Source organism: Periplaneta americana, chromosome 12 (assembly GCF_040183065.1).
Source record: "Periplaneta americana isolate PAMFEO1 chromosome 12, P.americana_PAMFEO1_priV1, whole genome shotgun sequence".
Taxonomy (NCBI): domain Eukaryota; kingdom Metazoa; phylum Arthropoda; class Insecta; order Blattodea; family Blattidae; genus Periplaneta; species Periplaneta americana.
Genome location: NC_091128.1, coordinates 50989103 through 51015496, shown reverse-complemented (window position 1 = coordinate 51015496; position 26394 = coordinate 50989103). Strand labels below are relative to the sequence as shown.

General features: G+C 35.2%; 1 protein-coding gene across 2 annotated transcripts in view; it reads left to right on the top strand.

Moving 5' to 3' along the window:
* The window catches only part of LOC138710411 (phosphoribosyl pyrophosphate synthase-associated protein 2), a 47237-nt gene that overhangs the window by 15166 nt on the left and 5677 nt on the right, over positions 1 to 26394 (top strand). The window contains exons 3-8 of one of the 2 annotated variants that reach the window (XM_069841297.1): positions 1270 to 1389; positions 8391 to 8500; positions 15104 to 15282; positions 16112 to 16387; positions 22654 to 22800; positions 25624 to 25828. In XM_069841297.1, coding sequence (XP_069697398.1) covers positions 1270 to 1389; positions 8391 to 8500; positions 15104 to 15282; positions 16112 to 16387; positions 22654 to 22800; positions 25624 to 25782 — 991 coding nt within the window. In that variant the 3' untranslated portion in view covers positions 25783 to 25828. Of the gene's footprint in view, positions 1 to 1269; positions 1390 to 8390; positions 8501 to 15103; positions 15283 to 16111; positions 16388 to 22653; positions 22801 to 25623; positions 26045 to 26394 lie in introns of those variants that run through there. The other variant, XM_069841296.1, reaches the window with a different exon arrangement.

Genomic DNA, 26394 nt, shown 5'->3' with positions numbered 1-26394 from the left:
AAATGCAGCTACAGACGATTTTCGTGGTAAATCGGGAATTAACTGTGGATTATGATGCAGAGAGTTCCATTTTTTCCTTTGGGATTGTGTTATCAAATTTTGTTTGTTGAAGTCTAAGTATGTAGATTTAATAAATCTTTTCACAGAGTAATATGTAGATTTAGTAACAGGTCTGTAAGTAGCAGTGCTGCCCTTCTTTGCTAAAGCATCCGCATTCTCGTTTCCCAGGATTCCACAATGGGATGGTATCCATTGGAATACAATTCTTTTATTGAGTGATAATAATTGAGAGAGCATTTTAGTTGTTTCTGCTGTTTGAGATGAAGGTGTGTGTTTAGAGACTATTCATAGAATAGCTGCTTTGGAGTCTGACAATGTAACTGCATTCTTAAATTTATTGATGTGGCATAGAAGATTCCTGAGACTTTCACTTATTGCAATGATTTCTCCATCAAAACTTGTTCTATATCCAAGAGATCTATAAAGTGAGAAAAGACAGCATGTAACACCTGCACCGGCACCTTGTTCTCTGGAGATCAAGGATCCGTCAGTGTATAAATGTGTCCCGGTTTGGGGGGGGGGGGTACCTAATATTAATTTTCTCTAAAGACAATTGTTTCAGTATTTCAGTGTTTACTTCTGATTTCAATATTTATTCTGTTAAATTTAAATTATGTTCTATATTTAATAGAGTTAAAGGGTTTGGTTTAATTTGTAAGTTTTCTCTTAAATTCAGGATATTGATTTTCTGTTTTAATTCTTAAACAATGGATATGAAACTTTTTTTAGTTTTCAATCTACAGAGAAGACTGTATGAATGCCAATTGTTTCCTGGTAATCTGATAAGTTTTTCATATTGAATCAGTGCTTTTTCTTCTATTGTTATTTTGATGCTGTTAATATTAGTGAGGAATCTCATAGAATCTATTGGAGTTGTTTTGATTCCACCAGTAATGAGTCTGAGAGTTTGGTTTTGAACACATTCTATTTCGTTTATGAAAGGTGAAGTAATTAAAATTTCTCCGCAGTATGTCAGCACTGGCTGTATAAACCTAGTAAAAGTATACAGATATATTTTATTTATGGTTAGAACGCATACTAGATATTCCAATCAATTTTCTAAATATAAGATGAAAACCTTGACTAGTTTGATCTGGAATGACTCATAAGCGTATTATTTATCACCATTGCATTGTTTTAGTTTTTTTAATTAACCTCAGAATTTAATTGGAGAAATTTTAATAATTTAACGAATTATTATTTTTTTAGCCGTCTTGGTGTGAAGAGTGGTGGCTGTGCTGTATACCACAAAACAAATCGTGAAACTATGGTGGAAATTGGAGACTCTGTGCGAGGGAAGGATATCTACATAATTCAGACAGGAACGAAGTATGTTAAACAAATCATTACTGTCCAAATAGATGTTGTATTTTTAATTTATTACTCTTAATTTGTATTCTATTATCTTTTGATATTAGCCAGTTTTTTATGCCTTTTAATGTAAACATAGTTCCCTCCCCTCTCACTGCTTAGTTATCAATGTAAATTTTTAAAGACTCTTTTAAGATTTTATTTAGCGTTCATGCAATTTAGTATTCGTTTAGTGCAATAAGTTAATTTGAATTTTAAAAGTGTGTTTTATTTATATAATATTATGTGAGCTTGTGAGAAAGTAATGCTGTATACATAACATCCAGTGTATTTATTTCTTTTTAAGATTTTTAAAAAATGTTATCCCTTATTCCCTCCTGCTTTTAATGTATCCACACAGTTTTACATTGATGCTTTTTTAATAATCAGGACAAAATTTATTTTGCATATAATTTTGTGTTGTCAATATTGTATTATTATTATTATTATTATTATTATTATTATTATTATTATTATTGATAATGATGGGTTCAGTATTCATAATCCATAATGATTTGAGTATCATTTAACTTTCTATTACTATGAGATTTAAAAGCATTTATTAAGTCCATTTGGTGGCTGGCTGAAAAGATACAAGTGTAATGGTGGGGTTTCATGTACGTCTAATGGAGCATATACACCACTGTAACTTGGTTTCCATTGCTTTTTATAGAAGCAGGGTGCATCACGAGCAGGTGAAAGATGTAGTTTGGGTAGGAATGATTATGGAAAATGCACATACCCTTTGCACCTCTAGATAGATTGGAATGATACAATATTAAAGATAATAATAAAAATGTTTATAGAGAGAGAATGTACAAGTTCAATAGAAGTCTATTTACCTGTAGAGGAAAAAGATGAAGAAAGCATAATGTTTAATAAAACACTTCAAAATGTGACAGAGGGTATACAAAGAATGATTTATTTCATTTAAATGCTCATGTATATATAGAAAAATAGCATTTCACATCAGAGCACACAGTGAAAACACAGTTAATAAAAATGGAGAAAAATCAATAGATTTCGAAACATATAACAAACTAATGGTATAAAACACCTTCTTTAACCCTTCACTACTCGCGTATTGTGCTCGCCAAGCTTAGACAACCCCAGCTCAGAAGAAAGAAGTCACATCAACATGCTCTCGTTGTTTATATTATGCAGGTGGTTGCGTCCGATGACTGAATTGCTTTATAACAGTGTTTCCAAACATAGACTGCCTCTGCCCGAGTAGATAGGTCAGCTTATCTTGCCACAAGAAACAACTACTAACTTCTCTGTTAAAAAAACATGGTACTTGCCTCAGCCCAGCGACTGGCCTAATTCAGAGTCATAATATGACAACGCTGCATAACTAACAGGCATGCACCGTATGATTTATTTATGTTTTGGGTAAGGCATGAGTCAGCAGAGTGGTGTGAGTGAGGTCAACTAAGCTTGGCGACAACTGTACTTTCTCGTAACATACTCAGTTGCGGAGGGGGGGGGACTGCTGTCACCCAAATTATAATTATATTCTTGTTTTAGAGAATTTATTTGAACATTCGTTTCAATGTGAATGGTTATATACATGTATTACTACGGAGTATTCACAGTTTATTTATGAATAAATATAAAAATAGTTTTGAAACAGAATTAGTTTATTTATAATTATTGATAGATAATTATTTATCTGTAAATTTCAAATACTTTCTACATTTACTTACAAAATTAACACTGGAAACACGTTTATAATCCTTGCTTTGTTGTGAAAATATTTCTATAGAATAATATCTGAATAGCTTGTGTCCGATGTCCTATTTTTCTTGGATTATTCTTCAAAAGTCTTTATTCCTGAATGTTTTCTCCAGACATGTCTCTACAATACCTAGTTATTTATAAGCAATTTATACAGATATCACACATTTCACACACCATTTCTAGTCGTTTTGTCTCTAGACCTAACAAATTGGTAACAGTGGCTCATGCATCCATTCCTTTGTTCTGGGGCTGACATAGATGATTCTTGAATTCCCAGTAATACTTGAGAACGCCTTCTAATCTCTGAAGGAATTTGATAAACGTAGATCCACAATCTTTCGAATCAATCTTCTCAATGTATCCAGCTGTTTGCTGACAACATAAAGTCCACTATAGTCCACTGTAGTCTATTCAATTGTTGTTTTTCACGAGAAATGAAGGGTATTTTGATCGGTATTCATTATAGATGCCTGTTGCTAGTAGCCAGAGGTGGAGTGTAGTCAATATATACTGCAGGGCTGTGTCTTCTGCAACTGGTACTGAGGATTTTGAAGTATGGTATCAGTCCAATGCAGAAGCAAAATCCATTCTCTGTAATATAAAAAATGATGCTAAAAAGAATAAATTCCATGTCTCATTGGGTAGTACATTTAAAGACCGAGAATTGAAACGAAAAAGCAACATTAACGAAACAGATATAGACAATCTTTCGAAGTTCAACAAACAAATTACCCCAAAAGATATAGTACATAACTCACAAAAGTTATAATGAATACTTACCAAAACTTTGCAGACACTGTAATGTAAAAAGCTGTGTGGTTGACAGTTGTCATCCAGAAGAATAAAACCTTAGCTACAAAAGTTATATGAGCAACTTACTTACTTATGGCTTTTAAGAAACCTGGAGGTTCATTGCCCTCCTCACACAAGCCTCCCATTAGTCCATATACAAGCAACTTCCAAGACCGGAAGTAAAGAATGTTATTATGTGAGCTTCGTTTTGAAGGTACCTAACCCTCACAGTTGTAAACCCTTTCTAGGAAATACAACAATGAAAAGAGACACGCTGGTTGACAGATGTCCCCCCCACGCAAGTGCTGAAGGTTTAAACATGCAGATTCACACAAATACTCCTTGTCTGCACGAGGGCAAACCTCAATGATAGATAGTATTGTAACGAATATTTATGTATTTATTTGTCCAATGGCTAGTTTATGATACATAGGTCATTGACAGGTTCTTCAAACTGTCAGATGATATCCTGTGTAATTTCTATAAAATAAAAAAGAAGAAATACCAATCTATATCACAGACACACTCATTGCTAAAACTCCAGTTGTGAACGAAATTTCTCCATGGAAATGGGTGATTCCAGAACATAGCATACAAATTCCAGGAAATCATTCCAAAAATGATCCTCCATACATTCTTAAGCTAGATTCCATGGAACTACTCTGCAGCACATATAAGGATCACCTTCAAATTTATACAGATGGATCTATAAATCCTAATAATGAGACATCAGGAGCAGGGTATTATATTCCAAAATATCAAGAAAGTTATTTCATACCATGTTTATCCTCCTCCAGTCTTGACACTGAATTGCTTAGCTATTGATGCTGCTCTTCAGTGTGTTACTCAAATTTCTGAAAAATCTATATGCATACTTATTGACTCCAAGGGGGCTATATTTAATGTAATTAAATATGTACCAAACCTATATGCACATAGAATTATTCCAGTTCAGAAACAACTAAGTAAACTGAAAGAACTCTATAAGGAAATAACATTTCAATGGATACCTAGTCATTGTGGTATACCTGGAAACGAGAAAATCGATAATATTGTAAAACAGGCAACATATTTGCAACCAAGACCTCTTCAAGTGATATCTCTATCCAATGCTTTTGCTTCAGTAAAGTCTCATTTTACAAACCTAGGGATCAACAATTGGCTCTCTTCTGACAAAGGAAAAATTTTACAGTCTGTACAAAAGAAACCAAATGACCTGGAAATGTACAAAAACTTGCCCAGATATGTTCAGACATTTTTAACAAGAGCCAGAACAGGTCACATAGTCACACAATTGTACCTACACTGATTTCACATTTCTGATAATCCTACTTTTCTGTGGTGTAATAATCATGATGAAGATCTGGAACACATTCTTCTATACTGTCCATCCATAAACCACAAAAGAAGTAAATTAAAATCATCGGTTCCAGTTGCAGAAGACACAGCCCTGCAGTATATATTGACTACACCCCACCTCTGGCCACTAGCAACAGGCATCTATAATGAACACCGATCAAAATACCCCTCATTTCTCGCGAAAAACAACAACTGAATAGATTACAGTGGACTATAATGGACTTCATGTTGTCAGCAAACAGCTGGATACATTAAGAAGATTGATTCTTGCTTCCCAGTAGCATTCAACTTCTATGGGACAATTAAGGGTAGGGCTCTTTTGAAGATGTTGAATTGTCCATTTCTTCAAGGTTGCAAAAAAAAAAAAATGCAAGTTTAAGATTGCAAGATTCGCAAATGGTAGAGGTGTTTGGCCAGAATATTGTGACCAGTGTTGAGACTGAACATAGCCACTGCAGTTCTTGGTTCATACGGTGTGTTCTGAATCAAGAGCCTCTATTGTTTGTTCTGAAATTTAAATTATGCATGGATACCTTTCTGAAAAACTTACACATATTTCTTCACAGATATATATAGCACAGGTTTCTGGAGGGATGGCTAGTTGTTGTTGTTGTTGTTTTCTAATGCCAGGTGTTTGACAATAAAGTCATTTGACTTCTTGCACTCCAATATTTTTCAAAGATATTATCATGACCAGCCACTGAAGCACAGATTTTGAGGTGTTCCGAATCCATTTCTTGGTTTGAGTTGCACAATGGACAGTTAGGGAGGCTAGTGTGTCTGCCTGTTCGTTACTGTAAATCTTACAGTGTCCTGGGATCCACTGGAGAGCAATTGTTTTGCCATTTTGTTTTAGGTGCTTGAGGGCATTCTGGCAATTCAGGATGTCCAATGAGGAGGGGAGAGAAGTTTTACTAGTAGACTGAATGGCTGCTTTAGAATCAGATAGGATGACAGCATTTGTAAATTTATCTTGATGTAGGACAAGTGGACTTAATGCCACTTGTACAGCCTCGACTTCTCCATCAAAAGCTGTCTGGTCATGACCACCTGGTATATAGAAGGAGAACAGGTTGTTGTAGATACGAGCTTCCACATTGGTATATTCTTTTATTTTTGAACCATCAGTATAGATATGGGTCCAGTTATCTGAATATAAAATTAACAGAAACCTTTCTGGATGTATGGGTATTCAGATTTTTAAAAATAGAATCTGACGATTACTTGCTCGTTGCCCCTGCACATATTCGACCAAAGTGTTTTGAAAGAAGTAAGAACACAACTATAAATAACAAGAACAAAAAGGTCTGCATATTCAAAATTAATTTTAGAAAACATTCATAATTATATAACCAAATGGAGGTAACATGTGCTTAAAATTACTTCCGAAAGAATACCTTGCCAAATGCTAAATTAACATCCACGAGAAAAAAAGGTGTTTGGGTCATTGCTGAAATGAGGGAAAGGAAGAAGAAGAAGAAGAAGAAGAAGAAGAACCATGATTTCTGTTGTAAAATGTTCTTAACTATATTTTCGTTGTTTGGTATCTGTTTACTGCATATGGCGAAATCATGAACAGTTGTGTTTCTTGTGATGAGTTAGAATAGAATTTTCTTAGATGATGGCTGAATTTTTTTGAAGTAGCTGCTTACTAGCTGAGAAATTAGTTTCATGAAGGTCCCAGTCTGGAGTGTGATAGTAAAAAAGTTAAAGGTAAATTCTTTGCACACCATGAAGGTGCATGGGGACATGGAGGCAAAGCTCCATGCTTTCTTGACCTTGGGACTAGAATGAGATGGTGTAATCAGCATCATACTCCAACTGCCTCTTATCCCTAAGGAAGACCAGTATTGTCGGACCATCGGATCTGTGCCCCCGTAAGATATGCGAACTGAACCCTAATTCCTTCTCAGCCTCGGTAATTCATTTCTCTCCCTGCATTCCTATCTCTCTCTTTTCTAGCTCTCTCCCTTTCTCTCCCTCACTACTCACAATTTTGAGCCTTCTTGCGGGACAGTTTATTTGCACTTGCAGTCCAGTGTTGTCAACTCAACATGAACACTGTAGCACGGAGTGGCAAAAGAAATATTATTAAGCAAGTATGTAATAGCATTTTGCGATGAAGAGAAACAAACAGGTCAATATCTGTTTCCTATAAATCAGGCAATGAAAAGAGCAGCTGCGATCACAGGTGGGGCTTATTTTATTTCATTTGATTATATATTAAAATTACTTACTTAACTAATACTGATATAATACAACATTTTTATGTAATTTATATAGGCAGGTCAGGGTGCCTAACAAAGAAAATCAGGAGAGAGGGAGGCTGTGCAGGAGATGAAAAGCTAGAATCACCAGGGAAGAACAGACCAAGGGAACCTTTAATTCTTGTAGATGATATGAACCGATGTATTTTAAGAAGAAAGATACAAGAATTTTATACTGTGTAGAATGAAGTTCCGACATTAAAGAAATTACTGAAGGTTGCGAGAGACAATATTTTCCAATGTTGGATAGAAACGCTGCGGAAAATGATTCGAGACATGGGATTTAGGTTTAAAAAATGTAGAAATACAAGATGTATTTTGATTGAAAGAAATGATATTGTAGCATGGAGGACCAGTTATTTATGACACCGTTTGATGGAAGTTTGGCAACATCCCTATTTGGCAAGGTTCGTGGCCTGCTGTTTAACATGGTGGGAGGAAAGTGGGTGGACTGGAGTGAGTACAGGCGTTAACTTTTTCGAGAACGACGACAGCGCTGAAGGGACACAGATCCGATGGTCCGACAATACTAGATTTGACAGGAGGCTGATAGACCCCAGAGCCATTGTGGAAGTTTTAGCAATGAGAAAAAACGCGCCATCAGCTGGGATTGAACCCTGGACCTTTCAGTTTGTAGCCATTTACCTTACCAACTGATCTACCCAGCCATTATTGGTGTTAGTAATATAAGAAAACTACATTACAGCTCTGATTATTGTATTGTTGATATCATTTGAATAGTTCTGATGTTCACTGACTCCAATATTTGTATAATAATTTGTCTTATTTCTGATTATTTTTCTGTCTTTTTTTTCTGTGCAGAGATGTTAACAATAACATAATGGAGTTGCTGATTATGGCATACGCATGCAAGACATCTTCAGCTAAAAGCATTGTTGGAGTAATCCCTTATTTACCCTATAGCAAACAATGTAAGTAAAAATTACACTTGTGTACATTGATGCAAAATTATGTTGAAATTATCACAATATAGTTACTTTAAAATACCGTAAGCAAGCCCGGCAATGGTAGTGTTCTCTGGAACAAGAACTTAACTATAAAATCTTGAATTTGAGGTAGCATTAAGAATTTTAGATCTGTTATAACAACATTCAAATGTTTCTAGAAGGCACTGTGTTTGTTGAAGAGAAATAATATTGTGTCAGGAAGGAGATGTGTTATTAAGGACTAGATATATGCTGGAAACAGAAAAACGACGTAATGTACAATCCCAGAAACAAAAAATGGCCCACCTCTTGTAGTTACTTATAGAGCATGATTCACACTAGTGTTCTGCAATGTTCGAACATGAGAGAGGCAACCACTATATTACAAAATTCGTCTTATTCCGTATGAAAAACTAATCGTAAGATATGTGCTAAAAGCTTTAAGCGGTTAAAACATGAAGAGGTGGGAGTGAAAGACAGCGAATATTTTCATATCAATGCAGAACAATCATGACAGGCTGCCTTCTGCAGAGTGAACTTCGGCAAATATCGAACTTCACTATACTCTACAAACTTGAACCGAACATTGCACCTGTAAAGCAGCATGCTAATTCACACCACAACAATTTAAACAACTGTTTTCAATACAGTATTATTTGAATAATATTACAGGAAGATATTTCACAACTAATGCAAAGTGCACAAAATTAATCTGAAAATAAAATAAAATTAATACATAAGAATCATTATTAAACAAATACGATATAATATGACAACCCCGATTCTGATAGCTCTGTGCTAGTATGCTTGCTCGCAGACTACAAAGTTCAGGGTTCAGATACTGTTGAGAAAAGAGTTTTTTTTTTAATTATGCAGGTTAATTTCGTTTACAACTATTCTATTTTCCTGTACGATTTATATTTTTTTTTCTTTCAAATTGTCACATTCAAAATTGCTTTTAATCATTGTTCATTGTGTGTCGACCTGGTTGCCGAGTTGGTATAGCGCTGGCCTTCTATGCCCAAGGTTGCGGGTTCGATCCCGGGCCAGGTCGATGGCATTTAAGTGTGCTTAAATGCGACAGGCTCATGTCAGTAGATTTACTGGCATGTAAAAGAACTCCTGCGGGACAAAATTCCGGCACATCCGGCGACGCTGATATAACCTCTGCAGTTGCGAGCGTCGTTAAATAAAACATAACATTTTAACATTGTTCATTGTAAATTGATTAGTAGGCTAATCTATCGAACTATTGCCACCGTCATTATTTTGATTTAATTATCTTATTCATGCTCACAACTTTATTGCATAGCTGGTCTCATCTTGACACAAGAGAAATAGTATATTACTATACAAGATTGGGAAGTGCTTTTTACAAAATCAAGGAAAAGTTTTAAAAACTCAACTCTGCTTGTTTTTCAATTTCCCAAATATTGTAATGCATTTCACAAACGTGTATTGTACAACATTTTTTGCATGATCATATTTTTAAAATTGCAAGTACAATATATTTTACATTGAAAATTTAGAGCAATATTATTGCAAAGCCTTTACAAAACTACACTGTAATGGTAACTAAGTAATAATAAGTGCACTTTGATGGGTCATTTCGGTATAGTTTTATGTTATGAAGAATGATTTCCCTAGCAACAAGTTTCTGTGTGGAAATTCTAACTTTCAAGGCCTAACAACAATAGCTGTAAATACAGGATTAAACATGATTGTGCAAAAACTAATTTATCTACATCTTTTCCTTGAAGCTGTAAAAGCTTAAGTTCGGCATTATGGTTAACTCTGCAAGTTTAAAAGATTGTCTCCATGATAGTTATTTTAAAATCATTAATGACCATGTGCATCAACATTGGTTAGTGTAACCACCGTTTAGAATTGCCACCTAACCTATTCTTAAGCATTTTTACGGTGCATCAACCTCGGTTAGGACTTAGACAGGTGGTTAACCATGGTAATCTGTAACCAGCCATATTTGAGTCGAGCTCTTAAAAGAGATAACTATTGATTAGCAGGCCTAGTAAAACAAAATGCCGGCCAGATCTACAGCTGATTATTTCGAAGACAATTAGTATTGTACTTGGGTAAAGATGATGGTGACAGTTAAGGTATATTAGTGGAAAGAGAATTTTTACGAGGAATTAGGTGACAGAAAATTTCGTTCATCAAAATCTATGGTGTCATTTCTGCTGTAACAAATGGATCACTTGGAATAACCCACAAACAGTCCTATTTTTTCCATGCATCGGCTGTTTACATTACGATTCTGTGCAACAGATATTTTCAGTATTTTAATGGGAATAACTCGAGTATCTCTTTTCGTATGTCACAGGCTGAACGAAGAGAGGTTATGGATGGCTCTTAGGATATTTCATACTGGTACTTCCCTGGAAGAATTGGTGGCCTGGATTGTAACATACAATTCTACTAATCTTCTTCATCCTTTTCCTTTATGGATATTCCAAAATTTTTTTTCTTTAATATAACATATTGAAGATTCCCCATATTTAAATGTAGTAATTAAATCTATCAATACTTGAGACTATCACATTCGGATATAATCTTTTCGCTTTTAATTTTCAATTTTGTATGATTTCTAACTTAATAACACTGTAAAACAAAGAAATGCAACCGGTAAACATAACAGCGCCCAAAGGCAAACAAATGCAACATGAAAATATAGGATATGTTTGTTTCGATATAGAATGGAATAAGTGCAGTCGTTTTTAGACATTGACTATTGTCTTTGTAGAGGTATGAATGCTTTCCTTTCGTCATTTTGTAGAAAAAGTGTACCATCACAGACTTTACCCTGGTTAAATGAGGTGTCAGCTAACCATGATTACTATATTTTTAGCTGACGTTGATGCTTGTGCCATAATTTTTTTTTTTTATACAATCACTCCTTTACATTTAAATATTATACATCACAGAGTTAGAACACATTTTCTCTGGTGTTCATCAGGATAGTGTGTTGAATCGATTACTATATATTGTATTTTATACATTGCTGATGATGTTACTTTTATTTAATAAAACCACCAGTGAAATGGCAGTTTAATGTCCACGTGTATCAATGTCAGTTAAAAATTTAGCCATGGGTTATGAAACCGTGATTAAAAGGGTAATCATGGTCATTTCTGTGCATGCACCATACATAATTACCAGTTGCTTAAACATGGTTACCTGATACCTCATTTAACCAGGGTAAAGTCTGTGATGGTACACTTTCTACGAAATTACGAAAAGAAAACGTCCATACCTCTGCAAAGATGATAGTCAAAGTCTAAAAACAACGCACTTACTCCATTCTACATGAAAATGAAAATATCCTATATTTTCGTGTTGCATTTGTTTGCTTTTGGATGCTGTTATATTTACAGGTTGCATTTCTTTGTTTTACAGTGCTGTTAGGTTAGAATCGTTTCTTTTGTACAGACTGTAAAATTTTTCCTTTGTCAGAAGAGAGCCAATTGTTGATCCATAGGTTTGTAAAATGAGACTTTACTGAAGCAAAAGCACTAGATAGAGATATCACTTGAAGAGGCCTTGGTTGCAAATATGTTTCCTGTTTTGCAATATTATCAACTTTCTCGTTTCCAGGTATACCACAATGACTAGGTATCCATTGAAACCAAATGACCTGGAAATGTACAAAAACTTGCCCAGACATGTTCAAACATTTTTAACAAGAGCCAGAACAGGTCACATTGTCACTCAATTGTACCTATACCGATTTCACATTCCTGATAATCCTACTTGTCTGTGGTATAATATCATGATGAAGATCTGGAACACATTCTTCTATACTGTCCATCCATAAACCACAAAAGAAGTAAATTAAAATCATCTGTACCAGTTGCAGAAGACACAGCCCTGCAGTATATATTGACTACACCCCAACTCTGGTTACTAGCAAGAGGCATCTATAATGAGCACCAATAAAAATACCCCTCATTTCTCGTGAAAAACAACAACTGAATAGACTACAGTGGACTATAGTGGACTTTATGTTGTCAGCAAACAGCTGGATACATTAAGAAGATTGATTGATTAGGTTAGAATCGTACAAAATTGAAAACTAAAAGTGAAAATGATTATATCCCAATGTGAGAGCCTAAAGTATTGATAGATTTCATTACTGCATTTAAATATGGGGGGTCCTTAATATGTTATATTTAAAAAAATGGAATATCCATAAGGGAAAAGGATGAAGAAGATAAGTTGAAATTGTGTGTTACAATCCAGGGCCCCAATTATACCAGGGAAGTATGAAATATACTAAGATCCACCCATAACCTCTCTTCATTCAGCCTGCAACATAGGAAAAGAGATATACGAGTTATTCCATTAAAATACTGAAAATATCAGTTGCACAGAATCGAAATGTGAACAACCTATTCATGCGAGAAATAGGGCTGTTTGTGGGTTATTCCAAGTGATACATTTGTTGCAGCAGAAGTGGCACGATAGATTTTGATAAACAAAATACTTTCTGAAATGTTCTGCCATCTAATTCCTCGTAAGAATTCTCTTTCCACGAATAAAACTTAACTCTCACCCCCATCGCTATCCAAGTACAATACTAATTGTCTTCGAAAAAATCAGCTGTAGATCTGGCCGCTATTTTGTTTAATATGCGTGCTAATCAATGGTTATCTCCTTTAATTGCTCGAATATGGCCGGTTAGAGATTACTATAGTTAACCTCCTGTTTTAAGTCCTAACCGAGGTTGATGCACCGTAAAAATGTTTAAGGAGGAGTTGGTAGCAATTTTAACCGGTGGTTACACTAACCGATGTTGATGCATAAGTGTCTTTAAGCCTTCTGTGAAGAAATTCATATCTGGTGCAGAAAATGGAGAATTATCATGAATTCTATAAAATAAAAAATTAAATTGTCAAATTTATGTACAAGACACTGTCACTCTGGAAGGATTAGGTCAGTTGCAAAACACCATGGCTATCGGGATTCGAACTTGCAATCTTTAGCATTGTAGCATGATGCCTTACCTGCTATGCTACTGTGTACCCCCACAACACTAGGAGGAATTGTTATTCTAGTTTCTCAGATATTTTGAACTCTTCCATTGCAAGATGATGTGAACATGTAATTCTTAAGAAATCCAGACATTATATTCACCAGTAGAAACACATAATTTCACAGACATTAGGACTTGCATACTTTACACTGAAATCAGGCCTGTCTGGCAGTGTGGCTGTTCTATACAGTGTTCTGCCTCTTATTCAGAAATTAAAAAATACAAACTATTCAAAACAGGTATTTCAGACTAATAAAAGGTGCACCATGTTGTGTGTGAAATACTGTCCTGCAAACTTATCTACACTTTACATAGGTTAACTTAATTCTCTGCATGAGCTAAAGAAGGTCGAAGAATACTTTTTTCTATCATGTCAGTACATTGCTTTGTTGAATTCCTGAAAGTCACACTCTCCAGATCCACCAACGAGGAAACTAAAATAAAAGAGATTCTGAGACTGGGTTATGAAATCAAATACAAAGTCAGGACTGTCATTGAATAGCACTCTGAATATATGTTTCATGTTTGTTTTAATACCCTGTATTGACCACAACAAAAGTGTACTGTATTAAGTTATACAATAAAGTTACCTTCTTAACAATACACATAAATAAACGTAAATACAGTAGGCTATATTAATATTTATTATCTGAGAATATATTGGCTAGTTCAGTCTTCTTGGCTGATGTTATACTGCCAGCATTCCATTGTAAGATGTTTAGTTGATTCTGTACCATTAAAGTAGTCCCCGCCCGGAGATCCGATTGGGGGACTATTTTACCTCCGGATAATTTTACCTTAATGGTACTCATTTCATATTGGAGTTAAATGGCAAGTTGTAGCCGATTTAAGTGAACACCATATTTTAACGTTTTGGTGGCTACTTCATTCACACACAACCCCCAGAATGTCTGGAGGACCACACCTGCTGTTGGTCGACAGGTCCATTGGACCTAGCTGGGAGATCTTGTTGATCACCAGCTTTCCCTCCTTAAGCCACTGGAGGACGATGTTAGTGCCATAGCAGGTCAGCATTGGGAACAGAAAAGTAGAAAGAGGAGGAAGGAAAGGGAAATGAACCCCTAGGCCTCGAATGCTCTAATGCCGTCGGGGTCGAAGAAAGTAAGAGTTCAGCCAGAGGACTGGATAGGAAAGGGTAAAGAGAGAATTAGATATTGGATAGAGGAAAATTATACCAAATTCAGTCATTAACTCATCAAGCTGACCAGTGCTAATGGATGAGTAGCCCCTCCCTTTAGTTCAGCTTTTAAAATTATGCTTACTAACAGCTGCACCACGGGAAGGTAGGGATGGGACATTGAGTATTTGTCCAGGTTGGTTCCTTAAAGCCTTCAATGGGAAGGATTAATGGCTCTCCCCCCTGTATCCGACAGATACACCTCAAAATCTGTGCTTCAGTGGCTGGTCATGATAATATCTTTGAAAAATATTGGAGTGCAAGAGGTCATATGACTTTATTGTCAAATGCCTGGCATTAGAAAACAACAACAACATATTAATATTTATCGTATTTCCAGGTAAAATGAGAAAGCGTGGTTGCATTGTGAGTAAGTTGCTTGCAAAGATGATGTGTAAATCAGGTCTTACACATGTTATCACCATGGACCTGCACCAGAAGGAAATACAGGGATTTTTTGATTGTCCTGTGGATAATCTGAGAGCATCACCATTTTTACTGCAGTACATACAAGAATGTGTAAGTAGTAAAAGATGTCTAAAAATTTCGTGATGTTCCCTATACTTATTATTTTGTATTGTATTGTATTTATTTACATTCTATGGTATTTGTACATCACTCCACAGCTAGAATATGGAATATGTCTTAATTGAATCAGTCGGAACTAAAAGGAACTAAGTCACTTTTAACAACTTTTCAGGAGAAGCAAAATACATTCCACTAATAACACAAATATTACATTTTTATGTTATAGAAGACTTATGCTGTGGTTTAGAGTATGATAAGGAATGGAAATATTGAAAGTATGTTCTAAAACGTAATGTAGCTTTTCTATTCATTCAAGTGTACCCTATTGTCCCTTTCAAACTGCAGGATTATTTCACTTCCACCCTGTATTTTCAAATGTTGGTAGTGTTGCTAATATTGTATCTTACTTTACTGTGCAACCAACTGTTCAAGTGGAAAGTTATTTTCAGTCCTAAAAAGGATAAAACAATTGACTTCCAAATAGCGCCTCAGGAGAAATTGGATTCTCTTAGGCATCTGTGTATTGAAAATTATTTAGTGAAAGCACTGAACTTTGAAGATGTATCCATAAGTGAAGAATTTTTCTAAAATAAATAAATAAATAAATACATCAAGGAAAAAATTATTTTGGGTAGTAATGGTAGTAGTAGCAGTGGTAGTATGGCTTCATTCTGTCAGCTCATTAGTTAAGTTTAATTGAAATAAGATAGGTTTAGTTGTCATATGTGAAAAGAAGGGACCTCATGAAGGAAATAATAATCCGGGCCTCTGAAACTGTAAATCAGGCCCTTTACATGATAATTTATTTATTATATTTCAGATTCCTGATTATCGTAATGCAGTTATTGTAGCTCGGAATCCTGGCTCTGCTAAGAAAGCAACTTCATATGCAGAAAGACTGCGCTTAGGTATTGCAGTTATTCATGGCGAACAGAAAGAAGCTGAATCAGATATGGTGGATGGACGCTATTCACCACCAACTTTGTCCCGGTCACGTACAATGGATGTAAGTGTTGGAGTGCCTGTCCATCCTGCCAAAGAAAAGCCCCCAATCAATGTTGTTGGAGATGTTGGCGGAAGAATTGCGATAATGGTGGTAAGAAGTTATTACAGTTATTTTATTTCAAGTTTAAGAAAATTGTGTGTATGTCTTTTTTCGTATAGCTTTAAGCATAATATCAAGTCTACACATAGAAAGTACAAATGAAACTTTCGGATTGCTAGTGCAAACAAGATGTGAAGCAACATTACAAACGAGAATGTATATTCTGTAACAGTAGAAAATTAAAATAGAATGCTAATTGTCAACATTTCCATATTGATGGAACTAAAATATTATCAGTAGTACTTTTGGTGTGTCATTATGTGATTTGCACTGAAACTTTCTTGTAGTTCAAATGATCCATGAAAATGAAATGATGCTGTAGAATCATTGCACATGCACTTTTTCTTGTCCGCATTAATTTTCATGTATAGTGTAACTCTCCATAATTCAAATGCTCTATTCCTATTACTATAACCATTCACATTATAATAATACCATGGATAGACAAAGTCTCTCCACAATGATGCGAATGGGGTAGTTTGTCATTTGGTACCACATTCCATAGGGTCATTACCACGTCCTTCCAACAGAGGGTTGGTATGAAAAGGTTCCAGTTTAGTGTGAAATTCATCTTTGTAACAAGTGGATGTTACTTGTGACAGTGTTGTTTATCGAAGAACAATGGTTTTAGTGGAGCATGTTTTCCACTTACTTACTGGCTTTTATGGAACCCGGAGGTTCATTGCCATTCTCACATAAGCCCGCCATTGGTCCCTATCCTGAGCAAGATTAAACCAGTCTCTATCATCATATCCCACCTCCCTCAAATACATTTTAATACTATCTTCTCATCTACGTCTCGGCCTCCCCAAAGGTCTTTTCCCCTCTGGCCTCCCAACTAACACACTATATGCATTTCTGGATTCCTCCATACGCGCTACATGCCCTGCCCATCTCAAATGTCTGGATTTAATGTTCCTAATTATATCAGGTGAAGAATACAATGCGTGCAGTTCTGCATTGTGTAACTTTCTCCATTCTCCTGTAACTTCATCCCTCTTAGCCCCAAATATTTTCCTAAGCACCTTATTCTCAAACACCCTTAACCTATGTTCCTCTCTCAAAGTGAGATTTCAAGTTTCACAACCATGAAGAACAACCAGTAATATAACTGTTTTATAAATTCTAACTTCCAGATTTTTTGACAGCAGCCTGGACGATAAAAGCTTCTCAACCAAATGATAACAGGCATTTCCCATATTTATTCTGTGTTCAATTTCCTCCTGATTATCATTTATATTTGTTACTGTTGCTCCCAGGTATTTGAATTTTTCCACCTCTTCAAAGGGTAAATTTCTAATTTTTATATTTCCATTTCGTACAAAATTTTCGTCATGAGACATAATCATATACTTTATATTTTCGGGATTTACTTCCAAATCTATCTCTTTACCTGTTTCAAGTAAAATTCCGTTATTTTCCCTAATCATTTGTGGACTTTCTCCTAACATATTCACGTCATCCGCATAGGCAAGCAGCTGATGTAATCTGTTCAATTTCAAACCCTCTCTGTTATCCTGGGCTTTCCTAATGGCATACTCTACAGCAAAGTTAAAAAGTAAAGGTGATAGTGCATCTCCTTGCTTTAGCCCACAGTGAATTGGAAACACATCTGACAGAAACTGACCTATACGGACTCTGCTGTACGTTTCACTGAGACACATTTTAAGTAATTGAACTAGTTTCTTGGGAATACGAAATTCAATAAGAATATCATATAAAACTTCTCTCTTAACCGAGTCATATGCCTTTTTGAAATCTATGAATTACTGATGTACTGTACTGTTATATTCCCATTTTTTCTCCATTATCTGTCGAATACAAAATATCTGATCAATAGTTGATCTATTACATCTAGAACACACTGATGATCCCCAATAATTTCTTCTACATATGGAGTTAATTTTCTTAAAAGAATATTGGACAAAATTTTGTACAACGTCAACAAAAGTGATATTCCTCGAAAGTTACTACAGTTAGTCTTGTCCCCCTTCTTAAAGATAGGTACAATTATGGACTCCTTCCATTGTTCTGGTACAATTTCTTTTTTCCAAATAGCAAGTACAAGCTTATAAATTTCGTTAGATAATGCGCTTTCACTGTCTTGTACTAATTCTGCTGGAATTTGATCAATACCTGGAGACTTATAATTTTTCAGATTTTCTATCGCAATTTCGACTTCAGAAAGGGTGGGTTCGAGTATAAATGGCTCAGCAGTTTATATTTCAATTTCGTCCCGATCATTTCTATTTGGCCCATGTATATTTAGTAGTTGCTCAAAATAGTTTTTCCATCTGTTCACATGTTTTTCACAAAGTTATAAATTTACAAAAGTGTAAAATTGAAATATAAGGAACTTTTTCCTAATTCAATGTGTCCAAACCATGATGCTGTATGTGGGATTTGATTAAGAAATTTACACAAACTGGTTTAATCGACAATGCTCCAAGAATTTTTATTTATTTTAGTAGGTTATTTTACGATGCTTTATCAACATCTTAGGTTATTTAGCGTCTGAATGATATGGTGATAATGCCGGTGAAATGAGTCAGGGTCCAGCACCGAAAGTTACCCAGCATTTGCTCACATTGGGTTGAGGGAAAACCCTGGAAAAAACCTCAACCAGGTAACTTACCCCGACCGGGAATCGAACCCAGGCCACCTGGTTTCGCTGCCAGACACGCTAACTGTTACTCCACAGGTGTGGACTGTGCTCCAAGAAGTTGTGGGCCCGCGATTTTATCTGAGGAAAAGCTTAGTGAAATTTTGGATGTGATGCTGCATAGACATACAAAATCCATGATAAATTAGCTCAAGAAAAAAATAAGTTTTTCCAGACAGCAAAACAAGACTGTAACAAGAAAACTTAATTTAAATTCATAATTATAAATTTACAGTGGTTCGCATATTAAGAAAGTCTGATCATGGAAAGAGACTGCTATACAAGCCAGTTGTTTAGAGATTCATAGATCGACACAGACTTGAAGTTTTAAGCAGAACATTTTTGACTGATGAGGCATGGTTTCGTCTCTCTGGCTATATCATTACTCAACATTCGTGTTAGATCATCAATTAATTAAGAAACATATTACTTAAAGTGTTTTCAAACAAATGTAAATGGTCAGAATCTGCCTTCAACAACAAGGAAAGCACTTTTAACATCCATTGTGACTATAAACAATTTTATTTGTGAATTTATTAATTGTTTTAATTATTCGCAATACCAATAATTTCTAAATTGCTATCATTCAGACAGTGACCACTAGAGAGTATAATTTATTAATCATTGACAAATACAATAGCAATAATTTATATATCGCAGTCATTCATAGAATGATCAAAGGATAGTAAAATTTTATTTCAAAGTGGAAGTCTGTACTGCCTTTGCTCTGCTCAGTTTCACTGCAGAGAAACTTTATATATGCAGTAATATAATAATACTCATAGTGGTAGTGGTAGCGGTAGTAGCAGCATTCTACTACAGCTGCTGCACTAAATATCATTTATTGACTGTTGCCTTGTGGTGCATCTGTACCACTTAATATAGAAAGGATCGGACACTTCAGTATTACACTTTATCTCATCTATCTATCATCTTCAAATTGGCATTGGTATTACAGTATTACCTTCTTTTAGAGGCAGACCATTGCAGTCTGTATCACCACCACAGTACCATTCATAATTCTCAGAAATGTGAATAGAAGAAAGAAACTTTATTCGATTCTGAATGACCTTAATGAAATTCACTTAAGTTTACATTTTTCGCATTATACTTCATCTGCAGAACTGCATTTACTAACATGGCCTGTCCACAAAACATCTATCAAAGAAAATACTCTTACAACGTTGACATTATGCTCAGATACAGAGAAATAAAATTCTACAATTTTTAGCAGTGCTCTTTGTTGCCTGGTAGAAGATATTTCAATTAGACACTTGGTCAAAGAGGAAGTTCTCATTCAGTTCGCAAGATCTATTATCTTGCATCCACTTGAGTGTCATTTTGACACTATTTCAATAATTATTGCAGTTTTCTATATTTCTTTCCGTCTGCATACAAATCATGGACATATGTCTTTTTCGATCTGGACTTTTTTCTTACACTCATTATAAATATTGCACAGTGAACTATATCAAGTTTCTTCTGGTGTCATAAATTTTTTGCCCGAAAGGAAAGATTTAAAGAAATCAATTCGAAGGTAGAGGAGACATGATGAACTGCTAAATCTGATATCACTAGAAGATGTTTTTAACTTTTCCAGCAGGTACAAATAAAAAAAAAAATTCTTCAGGGTGAGAGATTTATATTATTTGACTCATATCTAGAGGAAGATAGTAATGAAGGCCGGGTAATTGTATTTAGTACAAAAGAAAACTTACAATATTTCATAAAAAGTCTCAAGTGCTTGTTTAAGGTTAGTCCCCCGATTTTATACTCGTCTATAATGTATGCTTTTTAATTATTAGTAACAGTTCCGCTCAAAATTATTTAAATCAACTTTACAGGGAGTTATACCTGAAAGCTTGATTTGCGTAATACATAACACTGTTCGTTAACAGAAAACCACAATTTAAGTCACACAGAGTTAGTGTGCACTCAGTGTTGGTTGCTTGACGGTTGTTAGCCCACTTCGAGGTCTGTGGATATAGAGGGAAAAGTTGGATCGGTGTTGGGTAGAGTTCCCGGGTAGCTCAGTTGGTAGAGCATTGGTACATTTAACCAAAGGTCCCGGGTTTGATGCCCGGCCCCGGAACAATTTTTCCCTCAAAATTATTCAAATCAACTTTACAGGGAGTTATACCTGAAAGCTTGATTTGCATAATACACGTCACTGTTCGTTAACAGAAAACCACAATTTAAGCCACACAGAGTTACTGTAGTGTGCACTCAATGTTGGTTGCTTGACGGTTGTCAGCCTACTTTAGAGGTCTCTGGATATAGAGGGAAAAGTTGGATCAGTGTCAGGTAGAGTTCCCGGGTAGCTCAGTTGGTCGAGCATTGGTACGTTTAACCAAAGGTCCTGGGTTCGATGCCCGGCCCCGGAACAATTTTTCCCTCAAAATTATTCAAATCAACTTTACAGGGAGTTATACCTGAAAGCTTGATTTGCATAATACACGTCACTGTTCGTTAACAGAAAACCACAATTTAAGCCACACAGAGTTACTGTAGTGTGCACTCAATGTTGGTTGCTTGACGGTTGTCAGCCCACTTTAGAGGTCTCTGGATATAGAGGGAAAAGTTGGATCAGTGTCAGGTAGAGTTCCCGGGTAGCTCAGTTGGTCGAGCATTGGTACGTTTAACCAAAGGTCCCGGGTTCAATGCCCGGCCCCGGAACAATTTTTCCCTCAAAATTATTCAAATCAACTTTACAGGGAGTTATACCTGAAAGCTTGATTTGCATAATACACGTCACTGTTCGTTAACAGAAAACCACAATTTAAGTCACACAGAGTTACTGTAGTGTGTACTCAATGTTGGTTGCTTGATGGTTGTCAGCCCACTTTAGAGGTCTGTGGATATAGAGGGAAAAGTTGGATCAGTGTCAGGTAGAGTTCCCGGGTAGCTCAGTTGGTCGAGCATTGGTACGTTTAACCAAAGGTCCCGGATTCGATGCCCGGCCCCGGATCAATTTTTCCCTCAAAATTATTCAAATCAACTTTACAGGGAGTTATACCTGAAAGCTTGATTTGCATAATACATGTCACTGTTCGTTAACAGAAAACCACAATTTAAGTCACACAGAGTTACTGTAGTGTGTACTCAATGTTGGTTGCTTGACGGTTGTCAGCCCACTTTAGAGATCTGTGAATATAGAGGGTAAAGTTGGATCAGTGTCAGGTAGAGTTCCCGGGTAGCTCACTTGGTCGAGCATTGGTACGTTTAACCAAAGGTCCCGGGTTCGATGCCCGGCCCCGGAACAATTTTTTCCCTCAAAATTATACAAATCAACTTTACAGGGAGTTATACCTGAAAGCTTGATTTGGAACAGTTCCGCTATTCGGAATTAATGAGTTTCGGAAGAATTATTTTCGGAATTTGATTTTCTGAAAGTTGAAAATAGGATTACAGCCTTTTGGAAGAGTGATCATTCGGAAATCGTGGTAGAAAGGAATCTGCAAAGTACACTGCATAAGGAATGGAATTGTTAAAGAAAATCATTATTATTAGCCTGTTTCATTTTCTAGATTCCAAAACTAGGTCTGAGAATGTAAATTTGATATTTTCTTTCAGTAACCGTGCATGATTTTTTTAGGATGACATGGTGGATGATGTACAGTCATTTGTGGCTGCTGCTGAAGTGCTGAAAGAGAGAGGTGCTTACAAAATCTATGTCCTTGCCACTCATGGCCTCCTTTCTTCTGATGCTCCTCGCCTCATTGAAGATTCTCCAATTGATGAGGTAATTCGTATTAGAACACAATTTTAATTTTGAAGGAATACTGCATCATAAGTGAATTATATAAAATGTTTGCTTTATTTGAGAAATAGTCAATTTTTAACGAGAATTTAGGGCTACAATCAATAAGCAATTAAGTATTAGTAAATATACCATAAGTCTTCATTATTTAATAAGAAGCAAACTATTACATTTGAGAGATAAATTATGAACAGCAGTGTGTGTATGTATGGTCAATATTAACTTCGCCTGATCACATTATCTATGTAACCATGCCATTTTGAACATTAAGGGTGGATTGCTAAAACATAGATGAAATCGTAGTTCCAAACCCCGGCTTTTAAACCCCAATCGAGGTCTGAATCCTTATGCGATTTCTAAAACAAAGTCGAGACACTGCCTGAGAAGAAACCGAGGTTCGAGGGTTTTATATATGGTAACGCAGCTAAGAATCTATTTTTATTCCTGTAAACGTCGATATTAGAAAGAAATTAACATCGGGATTAATATTTTTATTGAATTGCAGTAAGTCACATTCTTTTGTTCTCAGCTAAGGTATTGTTATGTCTACTAATTTACAGAATATATGTGCGTTAAAATACTAGCATTACTTAGTATTTAATAGGGATCGGATTTTTAGGTACCAGAATGAAATTATCCAAATAATTAGCACAAATCGAGCATTTATGTTGTTTTTTATCATTTGTTCATAACTACTACCAACATTAACTACCTGAAAACCCGGTTCTAAGGAATTAATAATCTAAATACTAACTGGATTAAAATTTCAATTGAAACTAAAATGTAGTATGGTTCTGTTTTCATATATAATAGGCCCACTACGTTGAAAGCCCCACTAGCATAAAACTTAAAATAAGAAAACAAAATCACGTTTGCTTCATATTCCTGTATGCTCACGTCATTTTCGAGTATTAAATATAATGTCCAAAACTACTATAAAGACTAAAAATTAAGTTATATCGTCTATAGACATAAAGGTATAATTAATATAAAATATTATATCATACTTCCCTCAAAGCAACAAGAACGTGTAAAAAATGGTCAACCTGCTGCCTCTTGCATTTCGTTGCAGATTATTATTTAGCATTCTTGCTAAATTTTGCGTTGATTCCTTCGAAAATCGAAATATTTGCCTGAAATTATCGTCGTTATATAGTTACAAAGGATTATTCCTGTCTCTCATCACTCTAATCTGGGGATTTAATACCCGTAGACACAAATTTTCCTTCTATAATCACCCAGCTGATCATCTACCTCCATCTTGTACACATTAAGCCGAGGTTTTTAAACCTACCCCAGCCATGGTCTCCGCTTCAGACCATGGTTTTGAGCCATGGCTCAGAAAAATGAAAAAGATCTCATTTTATAAGTCCAAACGAAGTTTAAAACCATGGCCGTGGTCTAGACCTCGTTTTAGAAATTGATCGTAAGTATCCTAGCATAATGGATCCAACAGTATAAAGTACACTTCCTTTGCAACTAAGTCACAATTAGTTACAAACTTCTTCACTCTACATATCTTTTAGTGTAGAACTGACAAAAACTTTGAAAATATTGGAAATACATCATTTCACCTTGCAGTTGAAACATTATACTGACTACAAGTAAATGATTCTTGAAAGCTTTTACAGTTGAACTTGGTTATAGCGACCATAGTTAGTGCAATACCTCAGCTGCAGTGTTAGTAATTAAAAAGTGCGGCTTTTATCTTTTAAAGGAATGTGATTTGTTATTTTTATAACAACACATTTTTAATAAGCAACATTTAGCAAGAGGGAAATTCTTCAAATATTATTTTATAACGACACATTTTTAATAAGCAACTTGTTTATAACAACATTTAGCAACAGTGTTAATTCTTTAAAAATTTATGTTCCATGTACAGTAAACACAGACTGTTGAGAGGAATTTGGAGGTAGCTGGTAATATCATTAGTGACAGTACCATTTGCATTTATTGTGACAAAAGTATTTTAAGATATTTGCTACTTGGATATGTACGAACTATTTTATTGATCAATACCGGTACTGTATTCTAGTTTTATTATGCTTTACAAGTTTTACAATTTCTACTCCTGTCTTAAGCATCCATATTCAGTACACTGTTAGCCAAAGTGTTTCTGTTTTCGACACTGGTAATCAGGTTCGAATTCCAGCAGTTCAAGTGAAATTTATAGCAGACATAGACGATGTTTGGTGATAAGTTTATGGGGGATGCTCCCATTCCCTTATCAACATTCCACCATTGCTCCATTAATAATCATCATCATCTGATGCTGTGGTAGTTTGTCTCTCATGGTGCAGCGAGACAATGTCAGTGCTGGAAAAAATAAATACAGCTTTGGCACATCTCTCGTATATGGGGGCGCTTGGATGAATGATACAGAATCAAATATCCACTATTGGATAAAAAAAAGAACACATTCATATTCATATATATTAGATGTTTGTATTGCCCAATGATGATAAATTATGGAGTGCTAACTTTTGAGCGTAGTTATAGACAATGTTGATGCAATGTAATGAACGATAAATCTGAGGGCTTTTGTAGTATCCACATAACTATAATCATGCTGATTAATGATGAAGTGTATATGATGATGATGACGATGTGTGTATGCATGCGTTCACAGTGTGTGCGTGCGTGCGTGCGTGCATGCATGCATGGATAGGTGTGTAATTTAAATTTCTTACATATTGCAGTTTATAGTACCTACAATATTTTTCTATAATACAGGAGGTCCCTATTACATATTTATAGGTAATTGAACACATTTTTAGAAGTATGTATATTATTAATTTTCAGGTCGTGGTAACCAATACAATTCCACATGAACTTCAGAAGATGCAGTGTCATAAAATTAAAACTGTTGACATTAGTATCCTACTGTCAGAAGCTATCCGTCGCATCCACAACAAAGAATCTATGTCATACTTGTTCAAGAATGTTACATTAGAGGACTAAACACAGCATTCTTGGTATGAACCTGACACTAACTCTTCTTGAACATGTAAGTTTTAAGTCTGAGTTCGTACTGAAGTATTAAAATATAAAGTACTGTATTGAATCTAAATGAGAACAGTATTTAATTTCTTAAACATAAATACAAAATGTCAAAAAAGAATGTAACATTTTATAAAGATAAGCAGTTACTGTTGTATGTAATCTGTGTTCTGTCAAATATTCCCATGAGTTTTAATTTTCGTAGCAAGAATTGGGATCCTGAGCATTGTATAGTGAAGTGTTAGAAATACAGGATGCAGCAAAGGACCCTGACGATTTTTAATATCTAATAAATCAGCTAATTATAAATTTAGATTTAATTTATGATTACAGAGTAAATTAACATAGGATGCCATTTTATATTAAATTCAATTAAAATATTTCTCTTTATTTATTTGCAAACAACACATCTTTTAAATGATACCCAACATTTCTAACACATTTCTCCAGCCTTCCTCACAAGTTTCTCGTAGCTCTCCTCTTGATCTCTTCTGCAATTTCCCTCTGAATTGTTCTCTTGAGTTCTTTAGTGTCGTGGGGTACTAATGAAAACATGAGCTTTTAGATTCTTAA